Source organism: Pteropus vampyrus, unplaced genomic scaffold, assembly GCF_000151845.1.
Source record: "Pteropus vampyrus isolate Shadow unplaced genomic scaffold, Pvam_2.0 Scaffold443, whole genome shotgun sequence".
Lineage (NCBI taxonomy): Eukaryota > Metazoa > Chordata > Mammalia > Chiroptera > Pteropodidae > Pteropus > Pteropus vampyrus.
The window spans coordinates 23,550-35,354 of NW_011889224.1; the positions used below are offsets into that span (position 1 = coordinate 23,550).

Below are 11,805 nucleotides of genomic sequence, written 5' to 3' on the forward strand. Positions count from 1 at the left end.
CTCACTACAGAGATGTTGTAGGCATGATCGCCAAGTGAAGGTTGCAAGGAGACTAGATTTAGTATCAAATGATTATACTTCTTTTCTTCTACTCTCTCCTTCTCTCAGTGGAATACAGCAGAAAGCAGAGTGAGATAAGGAATGAAAAATCAAAACATGCTCCTTCCCTCAAACAAGGCTTTTCAAGCTGAGACTGTGCTAGCCCTCGGCAAAATTAGATATAGACTGTAGTTCTCAAATGGAGCAGACCATAGTGAACATCTTTAACACTCACAGTGACTGGACAGCTCTGCCTGAGATCTCACGAAGGGATGACAAAGGAAGATTTGCTCATGTGGAGACTGAGATTTGAGAAAGACTAATTTTGCATTGTTTCTCACCCCAATAAAAATATTGCATAAGTAGTGAACATACATTTCTAAGAAATACTTGTTAAACACAATCAAATTATGTGAGAACAAAAATAAGAACCGGCTTAGTTATGCAATCACTTGAAAATTTGCTTAGACTGTTGGATAAATATATTGACTGTGTATTATCATTACTATCTGCTGTACATTTACAGTTTAACACTTTGACACTGCTTTGTGTTCAGGTGCTTCTTGCCTCTCATGCTAACAGACAAGAGTATGAAACATTTGTCTCCCCTTGCTCTCATTAACAAATGTCTGAGTTTGTCCACTGGAAGGACCACAGAGATCATCAGGGCATCTTTCTGCAATGTGTGTCAGTCTCTCCTAATGAGGCCTATATCACACTCCCATATGCTGGGGAGATGATTTACTTAATAGGCGTTCATTTTAGAAATGTTTTATGGAAGGTAAAATTCGCAAGCTAAAGGTTTAGTGTAGGTATCAAACTGAAAACTTTAGATGACGCAAGATTACAAAAGTTTGCCTCAGAAGCTGAAATTGGTGTTAGAATCACAGACACCTGAGAGACATGATTGCTGCCTAATCTTGATCTTTAACTGTTGCAAATCCATTTACTCAAGATGATCTTATGAGCAAGATAGGAAGCGTCATATGTGTGCAAGAATTTTAGAGGCCTTAGGAAGATGCTCCAATTTATATCTCAGCATGGGGCTAGTTATTCTTTATTGACTAACCTCAAATATGAAAGTAAAAAATAACTTAGATTTCTGTGAAGTTTTCATAGGTAGCAAAAAAGGTAGAAAAAATGCAGGACAATCCTTTTCATAACATATATTTGATATTAATTTCTCTATGTGGTTGATTTCTTGAATATCTACTTCCATTGGCTCATGTCAGGTTATTATCACTCATTACTGCTTCACTGTCTCTAATGTTTGGAGTTCGTCAGATGCTGCTCTAGTGTGTTTTGAGAGATATAAAATTGTTACCCACTGGCTATATATCACCTTTACTATTAATTGTACAAGTGAGTCAGGACAGTAGTTCCTAAAATTTTGTGTTTCAGAAATAATAACATTGGTTAAAAATTTGGAGAATGAACAAATAATAATCAAATTTTAACTTTACCAGTGAAGAAAATCAGAAATAGCAACAGCAGCAACAACTTCATGTACTTTACCAATATTTCATAAGAAAAGCATGTTTTAATAGCGAAAGTATAGGAAAGCCATTATTTAACAAAAATGGATAGTTTTGCAAAGTGAATAAATATTCTATTATGAAGTACTCGTTTCATCATTCTTTTTTTCTTTTTCTGACCAGTGAAATTTTTCCACAGTCCAGTTTCTGAGACTGACATTTCCACACAACTGAGTTAAAATTTGAAGACAACAATGAAATAAATAAATACTGATAAATAACTTTAGAAATGTGTTTCTTTTTGTGTAGGTTCTGTGCACCCGCTAGGACCTGGCCTTCACCTGAGGTCTCTGCTTCCCAGTAGGCAGAGTGACAATTTGGGCATGCATCCCCCTTGTTCCTCTTCATGGCATTAGTGCATTCTCTCTCCTTCTTCCTTAAAACCACCAATATCATCAGATTGTGTCACACAGTTCTATATGGTAGATAATATTACTCCTGTATTAAAAATGAGTAATTTGAATCTGAGAGAATTCAGTAATTTGTCCAAGATCACACAGCCAAGATTTATCCTCAGAGCTTTCAGAGTGGAACTCCTGTACGATGATTCTCTAGAGATACTGCTTTTCTCTCTTAGAAGATGGGCTCTCCGTACAGCTTATACCCAACATATGTACTGACACTCTTTATCACTTTTCAAGAGATAACATAAAGAGTAGAAAAAAACACAAATGGAATGTCAAAGAATGACTTGATACCTCCCATAGCTCCTGATAAAGCAATTAATTAATATTAGAGAAGAAGAGTTGGAGGATCTTAAAAATCTGCTGCAAATATTTACATTAAAAATACTTAACGTTAGGATATAATTCTTAAGATACTTCAATCACTTTCAGATGTAGTCCCTAAAATATAGCAATGAAGCTAGTTTTGCTTCATTAGATAAGAAAAAAATCTCAGCAGTATATACTCAAAGATACTGTGTGAAAATAAAATGAGACACACAGACAGACCTAACTTCAATGCTCAGATGAGAATAGAGATGTGTAGTGTAATAGCATTTTTAATATATTTATGTCATCACAAACTAAAATGATAGAAATAAATTACAAAGTAAATTACTTCATACATGTATACTGTACATTACACATAAAGTTAGAGTTTTAAAGGCATTTTGAAGTATATATATATATATATATATATATATATATATATATATATATATATATATATATATATATATATATATATATATATATTTAGGGGACATAATTACATACACTGTTTTACAATCTGGGCTAGAGATTTTTGGTTTTGTTGTTTTTAGTCACAAAATATATTGTGGTTGTTTTTCCATATCAATGTACACTAACTTTTTGGCAGTTTTTAATGGCTTCATAACATTCCCTTACAATGGCAGAACATAATTTGTTTAATTTATTCTATATTGATGTAGGTTTTTTCCAGTTAATATTTAAAGCTTATACAATGAATGTCTTGGTCATGTTTGCTTCCTTGCCTGGCTCTTTTCTTAGGGTTACTTGGTGGAAATAGAAGTACAGAGTCTCGTAACATGTATGATTTAAATTTTTATACAAATATTTTAATCCATTCATGAAAAGAGAAAGTAAATTATATTTTCCCTAGATCTATATGAGCATGTTGAACTCTCAGGGTAGTGCTCTATTCCCAGATTATGGTTAACATCAAGTATTATTGATCCTTCTAATATCTGTCAATTTGATATATCAAACTCTATTACCTTTTAAAATTATTGTACAATTGGCATTTTAATGTATTTTTTTTGGCCATTTGTAATTTTCCTCTGAAAAATGGCCTATTTGTTCATTTCGAGTAATGTTTATTGCTTTCTTACTATTTTGTAAAAAGCTTACACTTTTAAATCTATTAACCCTTTTTCATCATGTATGCTGCCAATTATTTTTCCCAAGTTTGTCTTTGTTTTCCCCTTAACATGACTGTTTTCTTTTGAAGTTTAAATATTTATATTGTGTGCACAAATTTCTGTAGGTTTTCTATTATAATTATACCAATGAAAAATTACAAAAGCTATTTCTCTAATTTTTTAACATCTGAATGAAATCAGTTTTGGTTTTCTGAAATGAATGAAGCAAGATGCTTACAACATAGTGTCCCAAGATTATAAGACCCATCAACATTACTTGAAAAATCCAACTTTTTCCCATAACTTACAATGCATTGTAATTTTTATTGTGGACAATGTATAAAGTTTGGTAAGTGTTACTAGAAACAATAAACACAGAAAATTGAGGTCCATCATGCTGATGGGTAGAACAACACACCTCATGGAATAAGAAAATAATAATTCAAGTGACAATCTCTATTGCAAAAATTGTACCATTTGCTCATGGTTATTTCCATGATCACAATATACGCCCCCAACATATAAAATATGAATCTTGTCCTGAGTCAGAATGGCTTGTGTATATGGCTGAGAGACCTCTAGGAGCTCCAGAAAGGCCCACGCTCAGAAACAAGCTTCTCAAAATGAAAGCAAAGTTACCAAGTCCACAGAAAAACAAGGAATACGAACTTGTCACAGTGAATAAAAAATCAGGAAACCTTTGAAAATGACAGAAAGGTAAGCTTGGTAGGCAAGGTAAGAAAGATACGGGAGGCCTGTAAAGATAAAATAATTAACAACTGACAGAGCAAGGAAGTGCGCAGAGTTCAGGAGACTAGAAATTATGAGCTTTGTGTTCACCACTCTTAGTACATACATTTCTATCAAATGCTTAGAAAAGTTCAATTCACCAAGAAAGGGAAAGCATAAAGGTTCCGCTGTGGAAATTGAGGTACCATTTTTCCTCACCTATTTAATGAATCATTACCATGTACTATATTTCATATCATAATTATTGAGAAGTTTCCATTTTGTAACCATATCGACTTCAAATTTTCAAACCATCAATTTGAAATTTAGGCTTATTTCCAAATGAAGTTATGGTTGATAAACTGTCATTTATTACTTGGCACTTACAAGTTTTATTGCTCTTCTAGACAAAGGGTAAAAAAAATCAATCAAATGATTTAGAGCAGAATTAGAATTACTGATCCAGCAAAATATCTCATAAACATAAGAAGGGATTATAAAACCCAAAAACCAATCAGTGAATGAATCAAATACATGTGGTAACCATGAGATCAAAAACACTAACTGTGTACCCAACATTCTAACTGCTTTTCTCTCTGTTTTAGCCACCCTGGTCTTACAATTTCCTGATAATGTAGCTACATTCTACTAGTAGTTTCAGTCTTTATACTCTGTTTTCCAGCACCCCTCCCCAAATACATTGAATTATCTTAACATGAGAGATGTGAAAATAATAGAAATTTTATCAATATCTAGTTTGATTTACAACAAGCTGACACCACCTATGGAGCAGAGAGCAGTTACTTATTCCTCCATTCCATCCTCATGGGCACCTGTATGCAAGGGGCAGGATCCATGAGATAGTGAAGCAAATGCCTGACACAGACACCATAGGGACATCAAGCATAATAGATTGACTGCTACCCAAATGTTTTCCCTAGAGAAATTAAGCAAAGCAAAGGGAATGCACAAAAAACAAAACAAAACAAAAAAAAACCCACAGCCCCATGAAGTCAATCATAGAGAAATTTTTGACAAGTTGAGAGTGAGTAGAAGACTTTGTAAGGAAAGAAGAAAAGAAATCAAAGAAAACAAAGATGTTTTTAGATTAGCAAGGGAAGGGGCCGTGGAATAAAAAAGAAAATGGAGGCAGGGAAGTGTCTGCAGGGAGTGGGGTGTGGGGAGCTCTGCAATAGTTAATGGTTAGGATTTTACATTTATTAGTCAAGTAAATATTTTGGGGGATGTATGAGAGAAGAACACATACTAATATAATTGAAAAACATTGATTTACCCTATTAAATTTGAAGAATATGTTTTTCTTTATAATAATAGTCAATAACTTGATTTTCAAAAACTCATTTCATTTGGACAGTGTAAAGATATCTTCAACTATCTCAATCTAATTGCTTACATTTGTTCAAAGAACAAAATTATCGCTGATGAACAGTGTTCGAAAACCCATCTACTTACAATAACTTTTAAGGCTTTCCTAAACCATGGGTAGAACAAAGCATAAATCAAAGAGTTCATGGCTGAGTTATAATAAGCACACCAAGGGTAAATCTCATAAATATAAGCAGGAGTTAGGAAGCCCATAGAGGCCTCAATTAGTGAGTCAATATTATAAGGTAACCACGAAATCATAAATGCTACCACTCTCACCCCCAGGATTTTAGCTGCTTTCCTCTCTCTCTTGGCCGCTCTGGATTCATAACCATCTAATGATGATTCTGTATTGCCAGCAGTATTTTCCATCCTTTTAGCCTGTTGTCTAGCCACAAGAAAAATATTATTATAGAGAATGATCATAACGAGGGTAGGTACAAAGAAGGACAAAAATCTATCAACACCCAGTTTTGATTTACAACTGTCTGACAACCTCCTATGCAGTTGAAGGCACTAGCTAATTCTTCAAGCCCATTGTCATAGGTGCCAGTGTAGAACACGGCACCACTGTATGCAATGGGCAGGATCCAGGGGATGCTGATGCAAATTCCTGACACAGACACCGTGAACTTGGTAGGATAGAGCAGAGGGTCAGTAACAGCAATGTACCTGTCGATGGAGATGAAGCACAAGTGGAAGAGAGAAGAGTAACAAAAAGCCAGATCACAGCACGTGTGGAAAGTACAGAAATTCTGCCAGAAGTATGAGCAGGTCTCCACAGACCTGACCATGCTGAAGGGCATCAGCAAAACATCCACCAGAAAGTCATCGCAGGCCAGGGAGGCGATGAGAAAGTCGGTTGGAGAGTGCAGCTGCTTGAAATGCAGAACTGAAATCATCACCAAAAGGTTTCTAAACACGGCCAGCACAGCCCCAAATCCAAACTGTGCATAGAGAATTAGGCTGGGTCCGGATGAGAAGGGGATTTTCACACAGAATCTGGTCACATTTTCTTAGCACAGCTCCAGAGCTGCAGCTGGGGGAGAGTTGCTGCTTATGACACTTCTTTTTACATTGGGAGAATTTGGTCCTTCATGATTATCACGAGAACTATGAGATTCTAACTTCAATTTTGCTGGGAGAGAAAACATAAATACACCAAGATGACTGAGGAAATTATTAGCTATTACTACCCATGTTTTCTTCAATTTACCAGTTTTTATTATAAATGTCAATTGTTTAACAAAATATATTAAAACAGAAATTATAGGTGCAAGGTTACTGGGCATTAATTTCAACTAATGATTGTTTCCCTTCATTTGTTACAATTTCCTTTTAGTCAAAATTATGTTTTTATTTTTTACCTCCAGAATTCCTCTTTTCCACAGGCACTGATCTAGGAAGGAATTAGAAGGCTGAAGGATCACCTCTCGTCTGTTTCTGGGTTGTCTGACTATGTTCCTGCCTAAAGCATGCAGTCCTCCTCCTAAATAGACACCGACAATGGACAAATCCTTAGATGGAGTCCGGTAGTGAAAAGTGTGAAATTGAAAGATGATTTTTAACAACGATTACCAAGAAAGTTATTCTACAAAACGGCTCTTTACATTCAATTAGGTTAGTTGTTGTATTTCTTGGGCCAAAGTTTTTTTTCTTTTTAGAATTGAATAGTTTCCCTGTCCTCAATATTGACAGGCCACCTTATTGGGTTTCGGTTAGAGATACAGTAGGGTGCAAGCAGTGAGTGTCAGCACTTGGCTTGTTCTCTCGTTATGCATCATGTTTTTGCATCTGCAGTGGTTACCAACAAACAGAAAACGGTAACATACATTGAGGATCACTTGAGTTTGATGGAATATATTACACCAAAGCATTAAAAAAGAACGTGGTGCTTATACACACAAGCAGTTTTGAGGTGCTGGTAGAAAAGAGGTCAGTTCTCCTCTCAAGACATTTTCAGTGGAAGAATATTTGCCAGCTATGTCCCTGAATGTGAGAAAGGGGCAGGAAACCCTTGAACTATACATTGGTTTGTGGTTCCAGGTGATAGAACTTCCCATTCCCAATGCTAAAAGAAGTCAAACAATGAGAAGGAAGCTGTAAAATGAGAACACATGCCTTGGTCATTTGCCATCCCTGGAATGCTGGAACATTGCAAAGCAAGGAATAGCCTTGTTCAGCCTTCTTAAGGAAGGGCTCAGACTCTTCCCACTGCAGAGCTGTGAACTTAGAGATATTTGTGAACTTGCTTTTCAAGGTGTAAGAGTGCTGTGGGTATTATTATTAATCCATCTGGCCATATGATTCTTTATCAAGAAATTTTACACTCTGAACCGAATAATCTTTTAGATTCCTGCTAATATTTTTGAGAGCCTTATTTCTTAGTGTCAGCACTCATATAGACAAAGGTCTAGGTCAGGCTTTCTCAAATTCAGCACTATGAATATTTGTGTTCAGAGAACTTCTTGCTATGAAGATCTGTCCTGTACATTGGCAGGCTTTTAGCAGGATCCCTACTACTAGATGCCAGTAGATGCCAATAAAATCTCCCCAAATGTGAAAACCAAAAATGTGTCTAGACATCAATAAATGTCCTCTGGGCACAAATGGCTCAGGAGGCTGTCCCAGTGAGAACTGTTATTCTAGGTAATAAAATAGCATCATATAACTCTTCTCACTCTTGGTAAAGAAATAACTTTGTATTCCCTCCATTATTCTGAGAATTATTCATTAATGAATTTTTCTATTTAATACATATTGATAGAATGCCAGGAGTTGGATGCAAAGTAATGAAACAAAGAGATTGATCCTTAGCCTCATGAAGCTTTCACTCTTCAGGAGGAGAAAAATCTTTAAACAAGTTCACAGTGAAATGGTTATATGAATACATATTAGAATAGTATTATAAAGGTGAAAGACAATAGTTTGTGATAGTGAAATAAACAGCCAGACAGGAAAGTGTAGACAAAAATTTTCCAATAAAAAGGTTGACAAAAATGCTACTTTAATATTTGTAAATTAATGACATAATATACTCCAGGAAAAAATAAATGAGAATGAATAGAGCAATAGCTAGGGTTTTCAGACCTTTGTCAGCAGATGGAAATAGTGCAAAGAAATATTATGCCAGCAAGAAAGAGAGACAGAGTGTGAAAGACAGAGATGAAAGCCTAGCTTCTTGTGGTCTGGAAGTGGGAGTAGGGTGGGAGGCATGGAGCTTATTCCAAGAAAAATCTGGACAAACCCTAATCCCAATAAATTCTTTTATAAAACAAAAAGCTAGATAACTTTCAATTTTTTTTTCCCAGCTCTTAGTTGGTTAAGGTTAATGTTTGGCAATTACCTGTTGATTTCCCATATTATTTAACCTGCTTGATATTTCTGGAACCCAAGTTTTCTAAGAACTACAGTCCTTACTTATTAATAATTTTAATAGCAAAGGTGGTATTTTAGTAGGCAAGCCTTTTGCCCTTTGAAACAAATCAGGGCAGCATGTGGTCAGTTCAAAGCATTTAAGATAGCGCAGTCTGTTCTAATGGAAGCAGATGTCCAAAAATCAACTATATAGGAAAAGCAATACAAATGTCTATTTTAAAAAGAAAAAGATTTTTCTGGTTTTTCTACTTTCTTTCTTTTTTCTTTTTCTCTTCTTTTTTCTTTTTTGCTACACCTTCAAAACTTATTAGAAGACTCTACATTATTTTATACTGTTTGTTTGAGGTTATTCTATGAAGAAAAACTTGTCATGAGCTAAGACGGTACATAAGTTGGAGGCTCTTCCTAAAGCCTCTAAAATTCTTGCACACATATGATGCTTCCTATCTTGCTCATAAAACCATCTTTAATAAATGCATTTGCATCAGATAAAGATCAAGATTAGGCAGCAATCACGTTTCCCCAGGGGTTATTCTAACACCAAGGGCAGGATTCGGAGGCAAACTTTGGTTGTCTTGCATCATCTAAGTTTTCACACTCATATCAACAGTTGATCCTCAGCTTTCATGTTTTGAACTTTTCTAGGACATTTCTAAAATAAAAGTCCACTAAATAAACCATTTCCCAAATGACTGAGAGTGTGAGACAGTTCTCATTATGACAGAGGTAGGAGAAAGATGTGTTAATGATCTCTATGGTCCTCCCAGTACCCTAACTCAGAAGTCTCTTAACAAGAGCAAGGGGAGAGAAGTGTTGTGTACTCTCATCTCTTGATTAGAAGCTCAAGGAAACCAAATACAAAGCGAATGCAAAGTGCTAAACAAGAAATAAGCAGCAGTTGGTAGTGATAACATAAAATCAATATATGAATATATATCTAATAACAGTTTCCTCCTTTCTTCAAGTTAGTGTATAATTGAGTCAATTATCAATTTGATTCTTACATAATTCATTTGAGTTTAACAATTATTCTTAGATATATGTTAACCACTTATGGAATGCCTTGTGTAGTGTGAGAAATGATATTTTATCATTTCTGCGATCACAGCCTACAAATGAACTCTATCAAATCATCTTTCGTCATGCCTTCATGAGATCTCAGGCAGACCTCATAGATGTTCAGTCACTCTGAGTGTTAAAAGATTTTCATGATGGTCTATTCCGTTTCAGAACTATACTCTCTCTAACTGAGTATCCCTATCCTCCCTGTGTCCAGTGCTAAGAGACATCTAAACTTAAAAAGCCTCGTTTTAGGGAAGGGGCATGTTTGATTTTTCATTCCTTATCCCATCCACCTTTTCTTCTCTATTCCACTGGGAGAAAGAGAGAGTAAGAGAAAAGGAGTATAATCATTTGGTTCCAAATTTGGTCTCCTGCTGCCTTTACTTGGTGGGCATGACGTACATCACCTGTGTAGTGAGCCTTCCAATAGTGTCCTTGTCATGCAGTGCTTGTCTGGGTTTTTCAGTCTTCTCTGCAGGAGGCATTCAATTCCCAGGTTCCTGTGATCTTTGTGATCAGCACTGTATTGATTTTTCCAACATCTTCCTCAAGTCCTGTGTGATGTGTCACAGACACATCGTGCACCCTAAAATGAAAGTCCTGCCAGGAAGGCCCAGCCTGGCGGGCTCCACATGTCTGTTAGCCCACAAGAAACTCATACATCTTTGCACCTGAAACAGTGAAATTATAGGCTTTTTTCCCTACAGGTGCATCTCTTCCTCACCGTCTCTCCAATTATATGTGCCTCTGTTCAATATCAATTTAGGGCAGGTCAGTGAGACTATTAAATAAGCAGATCTAAAGAGGGACTCAACCTTGAATCATCTTGCCAATACCTTTATTAATAGAGTGGTCCCCTAGACAAAGGAACGCCAGAAGCAAAAGCCTGTAAGTTTTCCACTCATAGACAGATTCTAAAGAATTCAACTGCAGTAGCTCACCCACAGTAGAGAAGTAGGCAGTGGGCAGGCCCTCCCAGAGTGAGTCACACATGTGCCTCATCGTAGAGCCTACATTTGGGTACCTGCCACTTACAGAGAATTGTCCATCAGGCCTGTGAACCAACTAGGCATGAGAAAACAATTGCCCCATTATTAATATTCTCCTTATTCCATACCTGCTCTAACACATGTGGTTGAGGTAACAAGCAGAAAAAGAGAATTGAAGGAAGAATGTAAAAGCAGGCTTATATTCCTCCCAACCCTAGGTCCCCAAGGCCTGGGCCAGGACAGCACTGATTGAGGTAGGAAAGATAAGAGTGCTAAACTGAATACAATTTTACAGTTTTAATCTGAATTAGAAGAACTTATTATGGCTTTATAAATGTTGGGAATTGAATGGAAAGCAATATGATCTGCCCAGAGTGTCATTAAAAGATGGAGAAGCAAGTGTCAATAGAGCAAATTTGCCTGCACTAACAGATAACATGGGAAAGTCACTTCGATGCAATAAGCTCAGACTGTCCCAAATCTAGTGACATATTCAAAGAGCCAGGCTTCCTAATCAGATGAGAGGGAAGGACGTATTTAATAACTAGAGCCCTATTTCTTCATGCTTTTCCTGAATAATTTGAATACAGCCCTCCATCCTCCAACACATTTTAAGAGATCGCCTTCATATCTTAAAAAGTGGATAATTAAACAATTGTTTAGTAATTTTAACATATTCTTAAATTTCCTCTATTTAAGCCTTCATGTTAAAAGATAAATTTATTGCTGAAGCAGTACTCTTCAAATTCTGACCACTTGATTTGCGAGCCAATATCCAGGGTTGATGTTTCAAAACAGTAAAAAACCATATGGCAAGAAGAAGGTAAAGACCAGTGAGAAT

At 36.0% G+C, this 11,805-nt stretch overlaps 1 protein-coding gene across 1 annotated transcript in view; it reads right to left on the minus strand.

Moving 5' to 3' along the window:
• The window catches only part of LOC105306517 (trace amine-associated receptor 6-like), a 9,455-nt gene extending 2,766 nt beyond the window's left edge, over positions 1 to 6,689 (minus strand). The window contains 2 exon segments of the mRNA XM_011381557.2: positions 5,623 to 5,984; positions 5,987 to 6,689. Of these exon segments, the coding sequence (XP_011379859.2) occupies positions 5,623 to 5,984; positions 5,987 to 6,689 (1,065 nt within the window).
• Positions 6,690 to 11,805: the final 5,116 nt, after the last annotated feature.